The sequence below is a fragment of the Bubalus kerabau genome, chromosome 1, assembly GCF_029407905.1.
Source record: "Bubalus kerabau isolate K-KA32 ecotype Philippines breed swamp buffalo chromosome 1, PCC_UOA_SB_1v2, whole genome shotgun sequence".
In the NCBI taxonomy this organism is placed as follows: domain Eukaryota; kingdom Metazoa; phylum Chordata; class Mammalia; order Artiodactyla; family Bovidae; genus Bubalus; species Bubalus kerabau.
The window spans coordinates 86298830-86323797 of NC_073624.1; the positions used below are offsets into that span (position 1 = coordinate 86298830).

General features: G+C 36.3%; 2 protein-coding genes across 14 annotated transcripts in view; one reads left to right on the plus strand and one right to left on the minus strand.

The window, feature by feature from the left end:
* Nucleotides 1–24968, plus strand: part of TMEM117 (transmembrane protein 117) — a 625554-nt gene that overhangs the window by 441962 nt on the left and 158624 nt on the right. The gene's annotated exons all lie outside the window — the stretch shown is intronic.
* On the minus strand, nt 9621–13649 carry LOC129652631 (uncharacterized). Its single transcript, XM_055581443.1, has 3 exons — nt 12456–13649; nt 12264–12357; nt 9621–10656 (listed from the first exon to the last, which is right to left on the minus strand). Exon 1 carries the CDS (start codon nt 13643–13645, stop codon nt 12458–12460), a length of 1188 nt encoding a protein of 395 aa, XP_055437418.1. The 5' UTR covers nt 13646–13649; the 3' UTR covers nt 9621–10656; nt 12264–12357; nt 12456–12457.

Sequence of the window (24968 nt, forward strand, 5' to 3'; positions counted from 1 at the left end):
AAGACACTTACTCCTTGGAAGGAAAGTTATGACCAACCTAGATAGCATATTCATAAGCAGAGACATTACTTTGCCAACAAAGGTCCGTCTAGTCAAGGCTATGGTTTTTCCTGTGGTCATGTATGGATGTGAGAGTTGGACTGTGAAGAAGACTGAGCACTGAAGAATTGATGCTTTTGAACTGTGGTGTTGGAGAAGACTCTTGAGAATCCCTTGGACTGCAAGATCCAACCAGTCCATTCTAAAAGAGATCAGTCCTGGGTGTTCATTGGAAGGACTGATGCTGAAGCTGAAATTCCAATACTTTGGCCACCTCATGCGAAGAATTGACTCATTGGAAAAGACCCTGACGCTGGGAGGGATTGGGGGCAGGAGGAGAAGGGGACCACAGAGGATGAGATGGCTGGAGGGCATCACCAACTCGATGGACATGAGTTTGGGTAAACTCCGGAAGTTGGTGATGGACAGAGAGGCCTAGCATGCTGTGATTCATGGGGTCGCAAAGAGTCAGACACAACTGAACGACTGAACTGAACTGAACTGATAGATCAATCTGTGAAGAATTTACATTGTAACCATTTTGAATTCCATTTCTTGAAGATGAATACATTTTCCTTTACTTGGGTCTTTTAAAAATGTTTCTCAGTAAATTACACAATTTTGATATGTTACGAGGCACTTCCTATTTTTGGATACTACTGTAAATTATGGTCTTTTTGATAGTTTCATTTGATATTTTTTTGCTGGTACATGGAATAAAACTGGATTTTATATATTGATTTTGTGTCCACTTTGTATCCATCGAGCTTAATAAATTCTCTTAGTAAATTTTAATGATTTATATGCAATTTATCTGGAATTTCATGAATAAGGATAGTTTTTATTTTTACTTTTCTCAGTCCTTACACCTTTTATATCTTTTTTGTGCCTTACTTTGATGACTAAAGTCACCAATACAACACTTGAGTAGAAGTGAGCAGAGTTGAGTTGTTCTTAACGTCAATAACATTTTTATTAAGTATGGTAATTGCAGTAGGCTTATTTGTACTTTGATTTGATTAGATTAATAAATTTTCTTTCCATTCTTAGTTTATTTAGAACTATATTATATATGGATGTTGAATTTCATAAAATGATTTTCTGCACTTCTGAAGATAATCATTTGATTGTATAATTTTTAGTTAACGTGATCCATTACATTGATTGATTTTCTTATATCGTTTTCCTTAAAAGATTTTTTGGAACCTGAAGTATACAGAATTAGATTAATCATAATTCTTGAGTCAGGACACTAACATCTCTGGCTCTTTCATGATCATCTTAGGTATTCACATAATTATTGTAATTGACTGTTTTTAATAATATATTAAGTTTGTGTAGCACTGCAATGAAAAGCAACACTATATCACTCACGATAATTGACATTTACTTACAAGACCTGCTTCCATATCCTCCCTTGCCCACCCAAGCAAAAAATAACTGTGAAATCTTTTATTTTCCTTTTTAAACCATTTTATATCTTTTTTATTTGTATTAAAAAGATATCATGGTGGCACTTACTTTTTCACATAATATTTTACTGCTTAAGTTTACCCATACATTGCATGTATATATAATTATCTTTTTGGACTACTGAATGAAATATATTGTGTGAATATAGCATAATTTGTTTATTGTCACTTGGAAGAACATTTGAGGGTGTTTCCAAGTTATTTTACATTACTCACAGTGCTTTTATGAACATTCTTTTACATTGATTAATTTTCTAATATTAAACCAATCTGCATAATCTTGTATATATACAACTTGTAACAATATATACATACATACATATATATGTATATATTACAATATATCCTTGTAGCTTTTTTATATCTAATAGTTTTTAGTTCTTAATCCTTAACCCCTGTGTTATCCTTCACTCTTCTCTCTCCCCGTTGATAACCACTGATTTGTTCTTTGTATCTGAGTCTGCTTCTTTTAAAAAAATATTCATTAGTTTGTTGTATTTATTTAGATTCCACATATAAGTGATATCATACCGTATTTGTTGTTCTCTGTCTGACTTATTTCACTTAGATAATGCCCTCCAAATTCATCCATGTTGCTGCAAAATTTCATTCTTTCTAATGGCTGAATAGTATTCGCTTGTACAGCTTTACCACGTGTTCTTTATCCATTCTTCTGTTGATGGATACTTAGGTTGCTTCTATATCTTGGCAACTGTAAGCAGTGTTGCTATGAGCAATGATTGAGGCGCATGGATATTTTCAAATTATTGTTTTTGTTATTTTGGGCATATAGCCAGGAGTGGGATTGCTGGATCATATGGTAGTTCTATTTTTAGGTTTTGGAACTTTCATACTGTTATCCATAGTAGTTTCATTAATTTATATCCCCATCGACAATGTACAAAAGTTCCCTTTTCTCCATATCCTTGCCAACATTTATTATTTGTTTTTTTGATGATGGCCACTCTGATAGGCATTAGATGATACATCACTGAATTCAATTGTTAATACTTCTTTAGGATTTCTGCATCTAGGTTTACACATATTATAGACCTCTATTTTTATTTTCTTACACTGCCCTTGTGTACATATTCTGGTTATGTTAACATTGTAGAATAAGTTGGGGATTACATGCTCTCTTTCTATTCTCAGAAAGCATTTATATAAAACTAGAATTTTGTTCTTTTTAAATGATTTCATTTTAGTTAAATAATAATTTTAGTAAAATTAATTATTTCACCTCTTGAATATTTGGCAAAACTCACTGAAGGCATTTGAGTCCAGAGACTTTCCTGTGAGAATATTTTCTTTGTGTTAGTCACTCAATCATGTCTGACTCTTTGCAACCCCATGGACTGTATAGCCTGCCATGTTCCTCTGCCCATGGAATTCTCCAGGCAAAAATACTGGAGTGGGTTGCCATTTCCTTCTCCAGTATTTTCTTTGTAGATATTCTTTTTATTTTATTGTCACAGGCTGATTTATAGTCACATTTTAAGTTTTGTCTTAAGTTTGTTATGATAAATTATGCTGATCTCAGCATTTATCCAGTTTGGTCTATGCTTTCAAATTTTGTCATAAACTTGTTCTTAATATTCTGCAAGATGTGTAGCCATGGTTCTTTTCCATTCCTGATATTACTTATGTGATTCTATGTTTTCCTTTATCATTCTTTACAGTTTCTGAATAGTAGTATCTTTTCAAAGAACTAGCCTTGTCTTTGTTGATCCTGTTTTTACTACAGTATAGTTGATATACAGTATTATGTTACAGGAGTACAACATAGTGATTTGACAATCAAATACATTATGAGAGTGTCACCATGATAAGTCTAGTAACTATCTGTCACCATACCAAATTATCATAATACATTGACTATATTTCTTATTTTGTATATTATATCCTCCTGACTTATTATAACTGGAAGTTAGTATCTCTTAACCCTCTTCACCTTTTTCACATTCCTCTCTTGTAACCGTCAGTTCATCTGTTTCCATTTTGTTTTGGTTTTGGTTTGGTTTGTTTTTAGATTTGTTTCACTAAACACAGTACCCTGTAGCCCCATTCATGTTGACACAAATAACAAAATTTTTTGTGATTGGGTAATATTCCTATATATAAATACATATATATATATATATATATATATATATATATATGTGTACCACATCTTCTTTAATCATTCATCTATGGAAGGGCATTTAGGCTGCTTCTATATCTTGGCTACTGTAAATAATGATGCAGTGAACATAGATGAGCCATATGTCTTTTCAAGTTAGTGTTTTGGTGTTTTCTAAATACCCAGAATTACTGGATTGTATGGTATTTTTATTTTTCATTTTTGAGGCATCTGTATACTGTTTTCCACAATGGTTGCACCAATTTACATTCCCACCAACAGTGTACAAGGTTTCTGTTTTCCCCATATCCTCACCAGTATTTGTTATTTGCTGTCTTTTTGATGATAGTCATTCTGGTCTATCATCTCATATCTCATTCTAGATATGAGATGATATCTCATTGTGGTCTGAATTTGCATTTTCCTGATGAATGATGATGTTGAACATTTATGTCTTCTTTGAAAAAATGTCAATTCATGACCCATGCCCGTTTGTAAACCAGTTGGTTTTTTTAATTGAGTTGTATAACTTCCTTATATAATTTGAACACTAACTCTTTATTGGATAGATCATTTGCAAATATCTTCTCCCATTCAGTAGGTTACCTTTTTGTTCTGATAGTCTCCTTCACTGTGCAAAGGCTTTTTAGTCTGTTGTAGGTTCATCGGTGTACCCTTGCTTTGCTTCCCTTGCCTGAGGAGACAGATCCAAAAGCATATTGCTAAGACCAATGTCAAATAGGATATCATATATGTTTTCTTCTAGGAGTTTTATGGCTTCAGGTCTTCCATTCAATCTTTAATCCATTCTAAGTTTATGCTTGTGAGTGGTGTGAGAGAGTAGGCTAGTTTCATTCCTTTGGATGTGGTAGTTTAGTTTTCCCAATGCCACTTTTGGAAAAGACTGTCCTTTCTGAGTATGTTCTTTCCTCTATTTGGTTGTAAATTAATTGTCCATATATGGGTCAGTTTATTCCTGGGTTCTCAGTTCTGTTCCATTGATCTATCTGGCAGTTTTTCTCACACCATACTATTTTGATGACTATAGCTTGAGGTGGCTATAGTAGGCTTCCTCGGTGGCTCTGTAGTAAAAAATCTGCCTGCCATGCAGAAGACAAAGGAGACACAAGTGTGATCACTGGGTGGGGAATATCCCCTGGAGAAGGAAATGGCAATCCACTCTGGTATTCTTGCCTGGAGAATCCCATAGAGGAGCTCTGTGGGCTGCAGTCCTTGGGGTTGCAAAGAGTTGGACACGACTGAGTGACCGAGCACTCATAGCTTGAGGTAAAGTAATTTGAAGGCAGGAAGAATGATATTTCCAGCTTCGTTCTTTTCTCTCAGTGTTTCTTTGCTATTCCAGGTCTATTGTAGTTCTGTACAAATTTTAAGATTTTTTGTTTTATTTCTGTAAAAAGTTTCATTGGGATTTTGATAGGGATTGCATTGAATCTGCAGATTGCTGTTGGTAGTATGGACATTTTAACAATGCTAATTCTTCTAATACATGAGCTCTTTCCATTTGTACCTTCTTCAGTTGCTTTCAACAATGTCTTACAGTTTTCCCAGTGTAGGTCTTTCACTTCTTTGATTAAATTTATTTTTACGTATTTTATTCTTTTGATGCAATTAAAAATAAGATTGTTTTCTTAATTTTTCTTTCTGATCATTACTTGTGTTTAAAATACTACATACATTTGTATATTAATTTTTTATCCTGAAACTTTACTGAATTTATTTATGAATACTAATAGTTTTTTGGGAGAGTCTACAGGGTTTTCCATATGTAAGCATCATGTAACCTACCAACAGTGACTTTTACTTCTTTTCCAATTCAAATGGCTTTTATTTCTTTTAGTTGCTTGATTGCTATGCTTAGGACTTTCAATACTATGTTAAATAAAAATGGCAAGAGTGTGCATCCTTGTTTGATCTTAATCTTAGCTGAAATTCTTTTAGTATAAACCTTTTAATGTATTGCTGAATTCAGTTTGCTAATATTTTGTGGAGGATTTTTACATCTATGTTCATCAGGGACATTGCCCTATAACTTTATTAATTTTGCAGTGTCTTTTTCTGGTTTTGGTATCAGGGTAGTGATGACCTCAGAGAATAAATTTCCTCTACGTTATTTTTTTGGAATAGTTTGAGAAGGATAAATATTAATATTATTTTGAATATCTGATTGAATTCACCTGTGAAAACCTTTGTTCCTGGGCTTTTGTTTGTTGGGAGTTTCTTGATAACTGAGTTAATTTCATTACTAATGAAATTGTTGGTCTGTTAAAATTTCTATTTCTTCCAGATTCACTCTTGGAAAATTGTGTGTCTCTAGGAATTCATTAATTTCTTCTACATTGTCCAATTTGTTAGCTGCTAGTTTTTCATAGTAATTGCTTATGATATTTTGTATATGTGTGGTGTCAGTTGTAATTTCTCATCTTTCCCTCTGTTTTTATTTATCTGGGCCCTCTATTTTTTTCTTTTTTCCTTGAAGAGTCTGTCTAAAAGTTATCAATTTTGTTTATCTTTTGGATGAACTAATTCTTAATCCCATCCATCTCCTCTATTATCTTTTTGTCTCTATTTTATGTATTTCTGCTCTGATATTTATAATTTTTTATTCTACTGTCTTTGAATTTTATTTGTGCTTATTTTTCTAGTTCCTATGGTTGAATTATTTATTTGAGATTTTTTTCATTTCCTGAGGTGGACTTAGAGTTGTTTTTGCTGCATTCCATAGTTTTGGAACATTATGTTTCTATTTTTATTTGTCTATAGGTGACTTTTGACTTCCTCTTTGATTTTCAGAGATTCATTGGTTATTTATTCATTGGTTATTTATTTTCATGTTTTTCAGACTTCATGCATTTGTGTTTTTTGCAGTTTTTTCTTATAGTTGATTTCTAGTTTCATAGCCTTGTGGTTGGAAAAAATGCTTGATGTAATTTCAGTGTTCTTGAATTAATTGCAGCTTATTTTCTGCCCTAATATATCATCTATCCTTTAGAAAGCTCCATATGCACTTGAAAAGAATGTGCATATTACTAGTTTAGGTGGAATGTCCTATATATATCTATTAAGTTCATTTGACCTAATATGTCATTTAATGCCACATTTCCTTTTTGATTTTCTGTTTGGTTGGTCTATTTATTGTTAGTTCAGTTCAGTTCAGTCACTCAGCTGTGTCCAACTCTTTGCGACCCCATGGACTGCAGCATGCCAGGCCTCCCTGTCCATCACCAACTCCCGGAGTTGGCTCAAACTCATGTCCATTGAGCCAGTGATGCCATCCAACCATCTCATCCTCTGTTGTCACCTTCTCCAGCTGTCTTCAATCTTTCCCAGCATCAGGGTCTTTTCCAATGAGTCAGTTCTGTGCCTCAGGTGGCCCAAGTATTGAAGTTTCAGCTTCAGCATCGGTCCTTCAAATTTCCTTTAAGATTGACTGGTTGGATCTCTTGAAGTCCAAGGGAATCTCAAGAGTCTTCTCCAACACCACAGTTCAAAAGCATCAATTCTTTGGCACTCAGCTTTCTTTATGGTCCAACTCTCACATCCATACATGACTACTGGAAAAACCATAGCTTTGACTAGATGGACCTTTGTTGGCAAAGTAATGTTGGTTTTTAATATGCTAAGTTGGTCATAACTTTTCTTCCAAGGAGCAAGCATCTTTTAATTTCATGGCTGCTGTCACAATCTGTACTGATTTTGAAGCCCAAGAAAATAGTCTCTCGCTGTTTCCGTTTTTTCCCTATCTATTTGCCATGAAGTGATGAGACCAGATGCCATGATCTTAGTTTTCTGAGTGTTGAGTTTTAAGCCAGCTTTTACACTCTCCTCTTTCAGTTTCATCAAGAGGCTCTTCAGTTCCTCTTTTCTTTCTGCCATAAGGGTGGTGTCATCTATATATCTGAAGTATTTTTCCCAGCAGTCTTGATTCCGGCTTGTATATTAGTTAGGATCATGTAAAGTCAGATTTACAGAAACCTAAGATCAATAGTGGCTTAAAAGACTCCAGAAGTGAGCAATCCAGGATCAGTACAATGATGCATGATATGCAGATTTCCAACCTTTTCACATTTTGCTGCACTGCTCTTTAGTACTGTAACTCATAAGCCAAGGTAGATACTGGAAATCCAGTTTGAATCTTCACAGTTCAGTCTGTGGGTAGGGGAAGGGACTAAATAAGCACATGCATCTCTCTCTTCTTTTAATGGCATCTCCCCAAAATTGCACATATGACTAATATTTACATCCAAACCACCTAACTCTAATTACATGCCCACTCTTGGTTTGGCTGCCAAGCACATATGGAATAATCACATGTTTATCCCTTTGGAAAAGGAGGGAACAGACTGCGACAACGTGTGATCTTTTCATCCTCTCCAGTCTCATCTCCCAGTCACTCAGTTCTCCTGGAATCTATTGCTAACTACCTTTTGTATCATTTTAGAAATGATGTGAGTACATTTATATTTTATACATATATACATGTATATATTTAATTGCATTGTTTATTGTACACTAGTGTTATGAGAGTGTATTATAGACATTTGTTAATCACATGCTTTTTGTTTAATAATATATTTTTTATATATTTCCACATAGCATAGATGAACCATGATTTACTTAACCACTCCCCCATTCATATACATTTATATGTTTTCAAATGTTTTCAGTGAATATTTTCTTAACATATTATTTCATATTTGTATGAAACAGTATATGTCACTAGAAATGTAATTATGGGGTTAAATGGCATATACACTTTTAATTTTAATAGGTATAATGAATTTATTTTCTTGGAAGTTGTACCAAACTGCACTATCACTGATAATGCATGAGGTTATTTGATAATTTGTATTTTGTTAGACATTTTTACCAACACAGCGTATTATCAGAATTTTTAATCCATGCCTTTGTTAGATTAACAATGGTGATTCCTTTTTTTTTTTTTTAATTTTTTTTTTAACTTTACAATATTGTATTGGTTTTGCCATATATTTGTGGTGATTCCTTTTAGTTTTGACTTTTATTCCTCTTAATTTGATGGTATTGATAATTTCCTTTTTATTTGGTAATGGTGGGCTTTTTTGGGTTTTGTGGCAGGTATTTTGCCTTGCAGAAATATTTTATTTTTATGTAGTTTAACTTAGAGATCTACCATTATTTTTTAGACTGAAAATCTTGTAGTCCTACCACTATCCGTTGACCAAGCCTTCTTTTCCCTCACAGATTTGAAATACTTCAGTACTTATAGTCTAATCTCTGAACTCTTAAATTTTCTTTAGTGATGCACATTTTTCATCCTTCTATCAGTACTAAATTGCTCAAGTTGTCCATTTTATTTACATATAGTTGCTTATAGTAGTCTATTATGGTCCTATGTATTTCTGTGGTGTCCATTATAACTTCTCTTTTTTCATTTCTCACTTTATTGATTTGGGCCCTCTCCTGTTTTTCGTTGATGAGTCTAGCTAAAGGTTTATCAATTTTCCTTATCTTTTCAAAGAACTGGATTTTAGTTTCATTGATGTTTTCCATTGTTTTAGTCTATATTTCATTTATTTATACTCTGAAAAAAATAAACTGTATTAACTAGTGTAACTTTGTACTTTATATAGGAGTGGTCCGCATTTGTTTTTCATTTTTCGAATTTTCTTGATTGTTCTAACTATTTTAGATAAAATTAAAACAGGTATTTTATTTTAGAGTGAGCTTATGATATTTAAAAATCCTATTGACATCTGAAAGGTTGTTGTTGAATCACACGAATACACCGGGATTCTTGGCCCCCGGAGGAGAAGAATTCAATCCGGGGCCAAAGACGAGGCTTGATCGCTCAGAGCTTTTGTGTAATAAAGTTTTATTAAAGTATAAAGGAGATAGAGAAAGCTTCTGACATAGGCATCAGAAGGGGGCAGAAAGAGTACCCCCTTGCTAGTCTTCAGCTGGATGTTATATAGTCACTAGCAGTCTGTTAATGAAAGAAAGGAATGTCTTAAAATTTAGAATGGCACCAAATGGTTTATCTTGGGCCATAAAATAATTAACTTGAATCTTAAAGAAGGACAGACCACCATACAAATAGTTTCATTTACATAGATTAGGGGAACAATATCTGAGTATAACATACTGGTTTGTCAAGTAGGTTTTGGGCCAAGAGGCGGAACGGACTTGGAGACAGAGTTTGGGGTAAAGGCGTAGTACATTAGCATAGCTTAAGACAAGCATTTCCATAAGAAAAAGGCATTGGTTATCTCTAGGCTCAAGAATAGCTAACTTCAGGTGAAACCAGGTGTCATTATGGCAACACAGTATTTTAAGAGAAACCTCTCTTTAAATTTGTATAGAGAAGGAAAAAAATATTGTTAGTTTGTTTCCTCCTGCCGCTTAAGAGAGATAAAAATGTCTGACACTTGCAGGCTATTTCCTCCATTTGGAGACCCCTGGCCTTCCTGCCTGTTACCCTCTCATTCCCCCCTTTTCTTTTAGGAGAATTATGTTGCCTAGGGAAAAGGGGCGTCGTTCTCATTCCATAACTACTTCCGAGCTGACAAGGGGCGTTGTCCCTAAATTGGTGAGGCAACATATTCTCCTAATTTTCATACTGAGGATATCTGATCCAGGGGCCCCAAATAGTAGCTGGAGGAAGCTACAGCAATAGCAGGAGTTTGAGCAACCATTTGTAACTTAAAAGCTTTCATGCGGCTAGAAACAAATCTAGTTATACAATTACAGATGCAGGGAGCAAACAGCAAGAACAAAACATTTAAAATCATAATTAAAAGTCACATTATGTCCATAGTTAAAGTGCAAAGTGTTGCACCAGTCTATTTTAGGGTTGGTAGATGTCATCAGATGAAGAAGAGGCATCGCATGTGATTGTTGTCGAAGGTATTCACAGACTTGGAGAAAGTCTTTTCTTTGAAGTGGGGATGTCCACCACGGGAAGCCTTCTACTGACGAAGAGGGGAGCGCTCCACAGACCCAGCAGTTTATCTTTTAGATCTTCTCGAGCTGTATGGTTTAAAGTTAGGAATTGAGAACAATCGTGATCAGGTGTTTTATTTTCCTTCTCAGGAAGGAAAGTGGCAGGATTTAAATTTTCACAAACTTTAAGCTTAGTTACTGGTCCTTCTAACAACAATGACTGATACTTAAGAAGCCTACTGTCTGTCATCCAAATATTAACCTTAGAATTTAAGATTCCACTCACATCATGAGAAGTCAGTACAGTAAGGTTTCGTCCATTAATTATTTTTAAAGCTTCAGGTGCTAATAAAGCCGCTGTCCCAATTACTCTTAGGCAGTGGGGCCACCCACGTGAAACTACATCTAATTCTCTGCTTAGATAAGCTACAGGTTGCTGGTGAGGCCCTCGGGGTTGTGTCAAAACTCCCAATGTCACACCTTTTCTTTCAGTGACAAACAAATTAAATTTTGACCCTGTGGGCAAGCTCAGAGCTGGAGCTTGCAGGAGAGCAGTCTGAAGAACCTTAAAAGCCTTTTGAGTTTTTGGAGACCAAACCAGTTTGTCGGTTTGGGCCTGCTGAGTTTCAGCTATAAGTTTATATAAACGCCGGGCAAGTTCCCCGTAACCTGGAATCCAAATGCGACAGTAACCTGTGATTCCCAAAAATCCTCTCAATTGTCTTAAAGTCATAGGTAGGGGGTGATTTAGTATAGGTTTAATTCTCTCAGGGCCTATGGCCCTAGTCCCTTTTGATATGATTAGGCCCAGATATCTAACCGATTGTTGACAAAGCTGAGCCTTTTCTCTTGATGTCTTGTAACCACAGTCCGCCAGAAAGTTTAAGAAATCTTCAGAGGCTCGCGAACAAGCTTCTTCTGTCTCAGCACAGAGCAAAATATCATCTACATATTGTAACACCACTGTTTCAGAGCTATTAAAGTTTTGTAGATCTCGTGACAAACTTTGTCCGAATAAGTGAGGACTGTCACGAAATCCCTGGGGCAAAACTGTCCAGGTTAATTGAGAAGCTGGCTGCGTAGGGTCTTCAAAGGCAAATAGGAATTGACTTTTTTTCGCCAAAGGCACTGAATAGAAGGCATCTTTTAAATCAATTACTGAGAAATATTTGGCCCGTTCAGGAATTTCAGACAATAGAGTATAAGGATTAGGCACTACGGGGTGTAAAGGAACTACAGCCTCATTTATTATTCGTAAATCTTGAACTAGTCTCTATTTACCATTTGATTTCTTTATACCCAAAATAGGAGTGTTGCAAGGACTGTTACAGGAAATTAATAGTCCCTGTTCCTTTAAATTTTCAATGATGGGTTTTAACCCTTCCTTAACTTCAGGTTTCAGTGGATACTGCTTCTTATGTGGAAATACGTGCGGGTCTTTGAGCTTAACAACTACAGGAATAGCATTTTGAGCTCGACCCACAGATTTTCCATCTGCCCATACTCTAGGATTTACATTTTGTTCAACTAAAGGGAGAGAAAGGGAGGGCTCCATATTCATGAAAACAGAGGCATGGACCTTGCTCAGTATATCCCTTCCCAAGAGGGGTGAGGGAGATTCTGGCACAATCAGAAACTCGTGTGAAAACAGCACAGAATCCCAGTTGCAAGATAAAGAATAACTGAAATAATACCTTTTGGCTCGTCCAGACAGTCCCATTACGGAAGCGGATCGGGAAGAAAGTGGGCCAGGGGCTTCAGTGAGCACAGAATAAGTTGTCCCAGTATCTAAAAGGAAATCGACGGATTGGCCCCCCACAACTATTAATACCCGGGGTTCCTCAGGTGTAATTAGGACGGGAGCTTGTGTGGGGACCCCCGGGCACCTTCAGTCCTGATTGTCTTGAGAGTCCGACCCGGGAGACCTACGCCTCTGGGGGCAGTCTCTCTTCCAGTGTGGTCCTTTGCAGACCGGACATGGAGCCGGGGGCGGCTTAGATGCCTGAGGGCAATCCCGCCTGAGGTGCCCCTCCTTTCCACAGTAGTAGCAAGCCCATCTGTTTTCACCTGGGCCCCTCTGGGCACTTTTTTCAGGCTGTTTAAGAACGTTTTTCATAGCCATGGCGAAGGCTTCCGCCTTTTTCTTTGTCTTTTTTTGCCTTTCTTTCTTTTTCTCATATTCCCTACCATAATAGACTGTCTGAGCCAGTTGTAACAGAGTATCTAAAGACTGATTTGGTCCATACGCCTGTTTTAATAGCTTACGGCGGATATCTGGAGCCGACTGAGTGAGAAATCTATCCTTTAAGATCACTTTTCCTTCTTCACTTTTGGGATCAATCTCAGTGAATCTGCGAAGGCCTTCTCTCAGTCTATCTAGGAATTTACCAGGAGCTTCTTTTTCCTCCTGTTCTATATCTGCCAATTTGCCATAGTTTAAAGGCTTAGAACGTGCCTGTCTAAGTCCTTCAAGAATACATCTAACAAAATGATTTTGATCCCATCTTTCTTTAGCTGTGTTGTAGTCCCAGTCTGGTTCTATAGTTGGGACCGCCTGATTCCCAGTGGGGAGGGCCGCTATCTCGTTCTCCCTCTTCCCTACTGATTCATTACCAAGCCATTCATCTCCATAAGCAACCGCTTTTCCCAAAACTCGAGTCTTTGACTCGGGAGTCAGCGTTTGTCCTAAGATATACATCACATCTTTCCAAGTGAGGTCATAAAGCAGAGTAACACCTTTAAAAGCTCTAATATATTTTTCTGGGTCATCTAAATAGTCTCCCAGATCCTCCTTGATTTTTTGTATTTCTTGATAAGAGAAAGGCTTATTAACTCTCACAGACTGATTATTTTTTTCGGTGGGTGTTTCATAAAGAGGCAACAGCTTCTGTGGCTGTTCCTCAGTCTCTCTGGCTGCTCTGCGCATATGATCCCAGGGATAGATTGGAGAAACCTGTTTTTCTTCTTCTCTTTGTCTCCTGTCCTCCATCTCATCTCTTACTTCGATGGTCTGAGTTTCTACTGAAACCAGAGTAGTCTGAGGTCGTACTGAGACAGGAGTTGTTTGGACCTCCATGTGGGCAGTTTGAATCCCAGTTTGGAGTCCCCAGCACGGGGGCAAAGTAAGAGGACAGGAGGGAGCTGAAGGTTTCACGCCCAAATCTATACCCTTAGGACATAAGTCTGGCATATTTCGCAGAGAGTAAAAGGGCAACACATATGCTACTTCTACCCATTTCCCTTGTTCCTTACAGAACCGGTCTAATTGTAGAACAGTATTATACTTAAGAGACCCTCCAACCGGCCACCGTTCGCCGTCCTCCAATGGATACCTTGGCCATGTAGTATCACATAGGAAGACCAGGTGTGTCTTCTTTAAGCCCTGGGGATCAAATTTATCTCAGTTTTTCAGGATACAGTTCAAAGGAGTGAGGCTGGAATTGTTAGCTCCCATCTGTAAGAGAGAAAAAAAGCGACCAGCGCCATTTTTTTCTACCGGAGGCGTCCCTCCCTGCTCTAGATGGGGGTGTAGACAGACGTTACACCAAAAGCTTTTCCTTCCTGGTCGGACTTAGTCTGTCCCTTACCGACGCAGGCGCCGTACTCATCCCTCCCGGTTCTACCACCGAGATGGGGTGGGGATGTACCAGGGGTAGACTTGATAGCATCCCTACTTGACGTCCAGCTCTTCACCCTTAACCTTGTTTGCCTCTGATGTCACCTGGGGTGAATCAGAGTAACCTTCCGGAATGCCTCCCAAGCTAAAACCGCTGTGGGAAACATTCGTCACCTGAGTGCCTGTGCACGACCCTGAGCATTTCCTGACTACAATAAGACCGACGCGAACATAAAACTGAGATGTTCTTTCCAAGCATCACCACACCAGTATAACAGCCTCCTCTGATCCACTAAGAGCCGGCGGCGTTACCTAAGGAAAAAACCCATCACAGTCTCAATCTGAGTAACCTTTAACCTCAGAGATGTTCTGGGAGCTAGAGCTCCATCTAGCTTCCGAACTTTCGATTCCTAGTGAGGCTAGGCACTTTCTTGAATATCAATCCAAGTTTGGGACCTAAGTCACAGTATATAGTAACAATATAGATCACAAGTCTCTTGAAAGTCTATGATCCGATAGATTAGGTTAGTACTTCTAATTTCCAAGGAGTTATGAAATGGTCAAAGAGACCGAAAAGTTTGACCGAGAAAGGAGAGTTCGGTCCACACGCTTTGTCCATTTCTGGTCGGTTCCTGAAGGAGACATTGGGTGCCTCTTGGCATTGGCAGGTTGGTATAACACCCCAACAGGTTTTTCTCATAAGCCATATGAGATCACTGTGGAACCGCAGAGCAGGGCCCCTTACTTGCTTTACGCAGGGCCTGCCATTCATTCACACAAGCACACGGTAGAGTTAGTAAAGCACAGCAGAAAACGTGTTCGCTAAGAGAACAAAGAACTAAAGCTCTAAGCATCTTTACCTTGTCCTGAAGGATCCCGGACGAGCCCCCAAGATGAAAGGTTGTTGTTGAATCACACGAATACACCGGGATTCTTGGCCCCCGGAGGAGAAGAATTCAATCCGGGGCCAAAGACGAGGCTTGATCGCTCAGAGCTTTTGTGTAATAAAGTTTTATTAAAGTATAAAGGAGATAGAGAAAGCTTCTGACATAGGCATCAGAAGGGGGCAGAAAGAGTACCCCCTTGCTAGTCTTCAGCTGGATGTTATATAGTCACTAGCAGTCTGTTAATGAAAGAAAGGAATGTCTTAAAATTTAGAATGGCACCAAATGGTTTATCTTGGGCCATAAAATAATTAACTTGAATCTTAAAGAAGGACAGACCACCATACAAATAGTTTCATTTACATAGATTAGGGGAACAATATCTGAGTATAACATACTGGTTTGTCAAGTAGGTTTTGGGCCAAGAGGCGGAACCGACTTGGAGACAGAGTTTGGGGTAAAGGCGTAGTACATTAGCATAGCTTAAGACAAGCATTTCCATAAGAAAAAGGCATTGGTTATCTCTAGGCTCAAGAATAGCTAACTTCAGGTGAAACCAGGTGTCATTATGGCAACACAGTATTTTAAGAGAAACCTCTCTTTAAATTTGTATAGAGAAGGAAAAAAATATTGTTAGTTTGTTTCCTCCTGCCGCTTAAGAGAGATAAAAATGTCTGACACTTGCAGGCTATTTCCTCCATTTGGAGACCCCTGGCCTTCCTGCCTGTTACCCTCTCACATCTTTATTAAGAAATTGTTCTCTTTTTACCAGTGACTCTCTCCCTTCCTTGCTTTTTTTGTTTTGCATATAGTACAGAAATTCCTTTTTTGATATCTTTAACATTCCCCTGAAGTCATCTAGTCACGTTTTCTCAATCAATAGTAGATAATTGTAGAAATTAAAAGTCCTTAATATTCTTGTATCGATCTTTGATTTTTAATTCATCTCGTGTCTTTTTGTTCATTGTCTTTTCAATACTGGCATTATCAGAGTTAGGTCATATTAGAAGAAATGTCTGCATAGAATTTGCAAAAATAGCCTCTAGGTTACTTTCTTGTATAATTTAAAGCCGGGATCAATTAATTAGAAGGCCATGCCTGAGAAACCCTAGAGAGGATTCAATTTGTCATTACTATCTAAGAGTTTACATTCTCAGGTTAAAAATCAAATTAAATACTAAATATGAATGAATTCAAACCATTTATTCTTTAATTTTAATTATTTAAGGGAAAAATTGGGGGGAAAACTAAGAAAATACTACTGAGAACTCTGGACATGATTATTAGGCGAAAATGGTAGGAGGAACAGTAAAATGGGACTTTCTATAATCTCAATTTAGCTTACATTCTTAGATGGAAATGACCATGTAAAAGAAATGTCTTACATGTACACTACATAACATTTCTGTAACTCCATATGTGCTGGGTCAAAACAATCATTAATGCATCATTTTATAGAAAATGCTTTCATTCATCCTTTATTAGTCTAGAGGTTTAAGAATTTTAATTTGACCACAGTCTGTAGGATAGCAAAGAGGTGAATAAATATGAAAATTATGAGTTCAGTTTCTCAAGTTGAACCGCGTAAAGTTAAAATTCATTAGTTCTATTTTATCTTAACAACATATATATGAAGGTATAAATTTTACTTTGCTCGGGGGGTAATGTACCCCGCATTGGAAATACTTCACCATTTTTAAGTATTTTATCAAAGAATGTTAAGAAACATTTAGCTTTCTTCCTTGAGTAGAACTAAATAATATTGATAAGATATTCTGTGTTTCAGCTTTCTGTTTCTGAATACAAGAAATTTATGTTTTCCTTCTATAAATATATTTACCACATGAAGGAGAGCTAGAAACTTGCAGAATAAGATATTAATGTAGCCACAGTGTTTATTCCCCCTTTAAAGAAGACAGTGTGCTTTTGCATTGAAAAATCTATTTCAGCTTCTTTTTTTCCAGCCTCTGTAACTTTGTTTGCTGCACATCCTGTTTAAAAAGTCAATTCAAACAAGATGTTTAGTGTCACTATTTCGACATGCCATTTTCTCCTGCTACAAGGAATTTAAATAACAGTCATATATTTTGAACAATTTCTGAAAACACACTTTTTCTTTTAATCTATATACAAACTCAATTAGCGTGCAGGTCAGTAAGTGGGAAGGCATTTATAGACTCAATCATTTTGGGTTAAGGAGTAGACACTCTGAAAGCTTACTAATTAATGGAATGGAAATAATGCTTGGAACCTCTCCAAACAGTAACAGTCTCAATGGAGCAATTAAATATGTATGAAGAATGTTTGCTGAGAAGTTCAAAGACATCAACTGAAGGTTTATATTTTTGGTTTAATTTATTCCGCAGCTTCCAGTGAGCTGATGCTTGATGGTCTAAAGACGTTTCTGGGCCCTGTATACACTGTATCCTGCACGGAGCTTTGACTGACAATCAGTCAGAAACAATGTTTATTTTAATCATTTAAAGAAGTGCAAGAGAGGAGGGAAAATAGGAGTTTGGGATTAGCATTCAGGCACCTAGAACTGCCTCATGAATAAATTGGGCACTATTAAGAGTACGCCAGACAATCTTCAGCCCATTTAATTGAAAGTATTGGCATTAGCAAAACTCCCATTTCTGCTCACAGCAGTGGCATTTAGGCCTTCAAATTATAGCTCACTTATGTTATTGCTGTAATCTGTATCTTCAGATCATTACTCTTCCCTCTCACAAAGAGAAGTCTGTGTGCTAGTGACTAGCTGCACTTAACGTCCTTAGTGAGTAATGCAGCTATTGTAATATTACTGATTAAATCAACTATAAAAAAGGTTTTTGCAAAAAAAAAAAAAAAAGGCAACAGAATGAGAAGGCAATATTTTATTCTGTGCTCTAGTCTTTTTTTAATTGCAAAGAACATAAATATATTTAATAGAGAAAGGTTGCTTTGTTTGTTTTTCTGGGGATTTCTATTCAAATGTATGTGGGGCTATACTCATAATCTCTCATTGGGCATTGTTGCTCATTATTCTAGGCTGCAGGAATTGAAATTAGCAAACAAATACAATCCATATAATGGGCAAAATATCCAGAGAAGGTCAAGGTTTCCAGGGGGTTCTCAGTGGCATGATTGCTCTGCTGGATGCCCCTACCATTTCCCCTTTACATATAATCTCATCCTGGGAAAATGGCTTTACAGGGACCAAAGCCACTCTCCAGAATGAGTGAAAACTCCGAGGAGGAGCCACAAAGCCCAGGCATTCGTCTTTGAAATAGATTTACAACATTATTAAAGGAAAAAGCTGAAGCATCACCATAATTTAACTGGATATAAAATGAAAACAGACCTTCCAAAATGAAAACCTGAAATCCCAGGGAGGCATTTAAAAGCTGGTTACTGACAGTTCTGTCATGGCCAATTTATAAGCTGTGAAAATGCCCTGCTTTCAAAACTTCTTTTAGGACCCTGGCATTTGGGGCCTATCAGCCATCAGTTGGATGGTTTTCTTATACTGAGGAAATCCTAAAGGTGCTTATAAGAGAATAGACTCAGCTCCCCTGAGACCTGGCACTTAATGGTCTGTGATGGCAACATGAGACCAAGCATAGTCTGACCATTGCCGCAGATCACCGAGGAAATAGTTCATAGCTCTGTCATGTATATGTAAAACTGTAATTAACTTATCGAATAATTATAAAAATTGAATAATCTTATTAGTTGACACTGAATCTACCAACACTCCTAACTAATCTTTTAGTTAGTGACTCTGTACTCTAGATGGTTAAAGAAAATGGTGTTAAAGATATTCACCTGTAGGTAAGTCAAGCATGCATTTCTGAGGTCACAGACAAGTAAATAACAAAGTAAAGCATCTAGCACTAGCTTCTTAAAATGCTGACTGGACCAGATCACTCTCAGAAACCTTTATTCTCAAAATAGTAATATGCCACCCAGAGATCATCCCCACCCCAGCCTCACCACTCCCTCCCTTCAGCTTCATTACCAACAGCAACAAAAGAGTGCAGATTCTTAGCATAGTGTTCAAGGCTTTACGGGCATCAGGTCCACCTCCATTTACTGTTTGCATCTTTGAACATCTGTAAACCAGCTTACCTGCCACCTGTTCACAAGAACACAAGCTCTCCATGCTTGTGGGACAAGAACACAAGCTCTCCATGCTCTCCTGGGAAGTGGGGGATGTGGACCATGTTCCACTCTCCCTAGAGGGCCTTCCTCCCTTCCAGTTATTCACCTTCATACATATCCAAAAATTCATCTTAAGTGCCATTTTTTATGGAGTCCTGCTCCATCTCTATTATTTAGGACTTCTTTTCATTTTCACATCTCTTGATTCATCTTTACATTATAGTACTGCTTCCTAGTCTTTGAGTTGGGTGTTGATGAGGCTTGATTTACACTGAGATGAAATACCTTTCTCAGTTGAAAGACTTAGAACACTTTGTTTAACCATCTGAGCCTCACTTTTTCTACAGTGTTGTAGAAAGCATCTAAGGGTGTTTGACACTGGGTAGGCATTAAAGACATTTAAGGAAATGTCAGACTCACCTATCCCTGTCCAAGAAAAAATATTTATTGTTTTCCAGCAAAATGAGAGCAATAAAGATTATTGACTAAGATTTTATGGTTGTTGCTGTTGATAGTTGTTATTTGGCATAAAGAAGACAACAATTAAGAAAGAGGAGAAAGAAGGGAGAAGAAGGTGAAGGAGAAAGATAAGAATACAGTCCTCTATTGAGCCTCTAATTAAAAATTTAAAAAAAAAATCAGTGCTTGTAACATAAATGTCAAGAACCAATGCATTTTTAAAGTGTTTTTTATTGTGGCAAAATATAATATAAAATATAATGTAAAACACACTGTTTTAACCATATTTAACTGTACAGTTCAGTGGCACTAAATACATTCACATTGTTGTACAACTCTCACCATCATCTATCTCCCAAAGTTTTTACTTTCCTAAAGTGAAGTTCTCCTGCCATTAAACACTAACTCCCCATTCCTCCTCGTACCCACCCCCTGGCTTCTGGCATCTACCAATATACCTTCTGACTCTTTGAATTTGACCATTCTAGCTGCCTGGTATAAGGGGAATCAAATAGTATTTGTCTGCACCTAATGCATTTTTGAAATATGGTTTTAAATGGTATGTCTAATATTACATTTATATCTTTAAAAAATTACCTATCAAAATACAGGAAAGAAATAAATGACTGAGAATTTTTAAAACTTATTTTTTGTTGAGAAAACTATGGCATATCATATTGTGTAAGTCTGAAGTATGCAATGTGTTGATGTGATACATTTGTTTATTGCAATATGGTTACTTTTACACATTGGTAATGATACATTAATGAATAGGGTGAGTATCTGTGCATTAGAGAGGACATATTTGACCTGATATATTATCTTTTTTCAATTATACAGTTAAAACATTCTCATATTAGCCCCAGAATCAAAAAACAGCTGCAAATATTAGCATACACATTACTGAAATTTTCACCATATTTGGAAAGGATATTCAGGGTGATCAACTTAAAATGTGGGCTCCTATGGTTTATGCACAATTCATTCTGCCCTAAGGAGGCACCTTAAGGCAAGAAGCAGCCATCCACTCAACATACTGAAGCTAGAAAACTGGAGCATAAACATGTTAAGGGATGGAAAAAATTTGGAAATAGGGAATGAACCAGTTGCTGTTAAACACTGTGCTAAGACGCCTGCAATTATTTTTCCTATAAATAATTAGGCAGTGGGTGGTGAATGTAGGAAGGCAATAGACTTACATGAGCCTCCCCATATTCTAAGCCACAAGAGCAGAATTGCTGAATTTCAAGTGTTCGTTGTAAAGAGCTCCTTTTCCTAAAGACAAATCTACATAATGGGCTCAAGGAAATTAGAAACTGTGATTGTTTGAGTGACTCCATTAATTCAACAGGAAGTTCGTATTCTCTAGGCACTTTATATGTTGACTCCATGTCATTCTCATGGCGTCTGTGTGAGGCTGACATTGTTACCCACATGCAGGCTGTGTGAGCAGACAGGTTAGGTAATTTGTTTAAGGCCACACACTAGTAAGTGTAAGAGCCACAATATCCACTGTGATTTCAGAATGCATAAAAGCCGTTATGCTATACTGACACCTTCTATGTGAACCTTTACAAATACACAGACACAATCAAAGAGAAACATTACATAAACATGAATAAAGGTCTTGTCAGTAGAGAATCTTGGAAAATGATCTTCGGAAAAAAATTGTTTGATCCTCCTTTCTTTCCCTTTACCCTATTTGACCAAAAAGAAAAAAGAGAGGCAACAATTTAAGTAAGGTAATAGTAACCATTATGAAACAAAAAATTAAAAGACATAGATTAGAATGGCTTATGAATAGTTAAGTAAACTCAACAAATTTCTAATCAACAAAAGAAAAAAATGACAAGTCAAAAGACTGATATATTGACTAAATAATATATATCTGTGTATATTTGCTTATATATACATTTTCAATAGAAAAGTTTTAAAACATTTTAAATGATTGATACACTGGGAACATATTTTAAAAGGAGATGATTAATATTCTTACTAAAGAATCAATCAATTTGAAAAACACTATGAAAATAAAGTTTATAGAAAATACATAAAAATAACAATATGTAATATTAACAACTTGATTATTGAACACAGACATTCTAATGAAAACTGCAGGATACCATCTTCACCCATCAAATTGGCCTAGATGTTTTTTAAGTTTCTACTGTATAAGATAAAAATAGTCACTCATACACTGCTTGTGGGGAGTATAGTTTGAACCAACTTTCTAAGAAACAACTTTTAAAATACAGAAAGTACCCTTAAATAATCATAACTTTTGACTCAGTAATTATTCTGCTTGTAAAAGTATAAGTTAATAAAATACTAGATATTGACTAGGGTCCATAATATTGACATATTAGAAACAAATAGCAAGTCTAAATAAGCTAAATAACTTTTGTCATGGAATATTATTTAACATTAGCTGTTTAGCTAAAATAATATTTTTGAAGAACATTAACATTTTCTGATAAAAATACCCACAATGTAACAAGTTTAGTGTAAAATCAGGATGCAAACTTGGAAATGGCATAATAATAGTTTTGTAGCACACACATGTGGGCACATGCATTGCACGTACACAGGTATGCACATATAGCTACAGAAAAAATACTGAAATGAAATAAAATCAAAGAATTACAAAGCACTAGCAGGAAATCATCCATCAAATTATTATTGGAGTAATTTTATCTTCTGTTATGTGCTTTTCTATAACTATGAGCATTAAAACATAATTTTAAAATGGAAAATAAGTTTTGAAAAACAATCCTTTCATATTTCAAAATGAGGATACATCACTGGATACTGATGACCACTACAGGATTGTTATTAAATGAAGTGTGCTATTGATCAACTGACTTAGGGAGCCAATCCAGATAAGCCTTAGATCCCCAAGGGCATTTGATATTACATTATTCATATCAGTCATTTATAGCTCCAATTACATTGCTGGAAACACTACTTAGGGGCATCATTTGTGGTCAGCAGTTTTGAAAATACTTTGGTTTCTAATTTATACATTACTTTGCTGGCAAAGGTCCATATAGTCAATGCTATGGTTTTCCAGTAGTCATGTGTGGATGTGTGAGTTGGACCATAAGGAAGGCTGAGCACCAAAAAATTGACACTTTTGAACTGTGGTGCTGGAGAAGACTCTTGAGAGTCCCTTGGACAGCAAGGAGATCAAACCAGTCAATCATAAAGGAAATTAACCCTGAATATTCATTGAAAGGACTGATGCTAAAGCTTAAGCTCCAATATTTTGGCCACCTGATGTAAAGAGCTGACTCACTGGAAAAGACCCTGACACTGGGGAAAATTGAGGGCAAGGGGAGAAGGGGGCTACAGAGGATGAGATGGTGGGATGGCATCACCAACTCAATGGACACAAGTTTGAGCAAACTCAGGACAGGAAAGCTTGGCATGTTGCAGTCCATGGGGTCACAAAGAATCAGACATGACTAAGCAACTGAACAACAACAATATACCCACATACTACGTATACACCTATATGCACATATAAGGATAAGATGCTATATATATATATATATATATATATATATATATATATATATATATATACACATACTGAAATTTATATAAAAATTTAATATATATTTGTATGTTCATTTATATAATAAGCAACATATATGTTTTAAAGAAATAGCATACCTTTTCTGTTTTTTTATTGCATTTCTGCACTTTTAAAAATTGCAGCTATAAACAGCTATATTTAAAGTTCTGTCGGTCAGTTATATAGAATCTCATTATTATACTTAAGTTAGTATTGAATGTGGACCCAAAATGTCATGTTTTAACCTTTTGAATATGAAAAAGGGAAGAAATATGCAATTACATATTTCAATAAAGCTAAATTTCATTTTCAGCCTCATCTCATTATTTATGGTTTGATCAGAATCACAAGATGAAATTACTCTTATAAATAATACATGAGTATTTCATGTGGATTTTGATGTAGATTTATTCAATGTAGAATTTTAGTGCCTTATATTATCATGCATTCTTGCATTTTATACCAAAAGTTATGGCCAGTAGTAATATAATGCATTAGAATTTAGTATGATGTCGCAAACCCCAAGAAGAATTTACAGATACAATTAAAAAGTATAAAATAGCATAGGCTTTTATTTTACTTGATTTCTGTTTCTGAAAATAGCATTATTTGGATTAATAAAATATCAATGCCTTAAAAGCATTTTCATTATCTTTAAAAATGCACAGTTTTTTTTTCTACAGGTTATTGTGTTTTACCAGTCCCAGCATGTGATGATAATTTGTTTGGTATTAAGTCTTCTTCAAAAGGGTTTATAACTTGGACACTATTTGGATAAACAGCCCAGTTTCATGCATAGGTTTTTCCTATTTCCAGGTCTGTGGCTGGCTCCTGTTGCCCCTGACAAATGGCCCCTATCCATCCTGGTTAACCCTTCCTCACATAAAAGTAAAGGTTTCCCAGATGGTGCTAGTGGTAAAGAACACGCCTGCCATTGCAGGAGGCATGAGAGACTCAGGTTAGATTCCTGGGTCGGGAAGATCCCCTGGAGGAGGGCACACTCCAGTCCCTCAAAGAGCACATGTACTAAGTCACTAGAAGAGAGGGGAAGGGAATGTTGGACACCCATGAGACACTTCTCTTTCTCAAATGCCACTCCAATCCGGACACCGCTCGACTCTCAGTACGTTGGTTCTACTCAGTGAAACAGAACACATCATTCAGGAGAGACTTTTTGTTTGCATGTTCTTCTCAGAACAAAGAGTTATAATATGCAATAAGGAGGAAATCCATGAGAAAATGTGGTGTTTCTATTTTCAATAAAGTATATATTGTGCACATAGGTTTTTCAGTTGAGACAAAATTCTTTCTGCTATAACATTTCTTAACTTTCTTAACTCATTACTGTTCAGTCATAACTTTGTTAGTTTTCATACTTTTCTTCAGTATAATTTGTATCCCATATCTTTAAAATAAGCAGATTCATAAAACCTAGAGGTTATTAATGCTTCTTGTTGTTCAGTTACCCAGTCATGTCTGACTCTTCACAAGCTCATGGACTGCAACACACCAGGCCTTCCTGTTCCTCACCATCTTCTTGAGTTTGCCCAAGTTCATGTCCATTGCATGCTTATTACCTTTACATAAAGAGAAAACATATGGAGAGGCATTGGTCAAAGGGTACCATGTTTCAGTTATGCAAAATAAAAATGTTCTGGAACTCTACAGCATGGTGACTATAGTTAATTTATTATTTTGAAATTTACTGAAACTAGGTCTT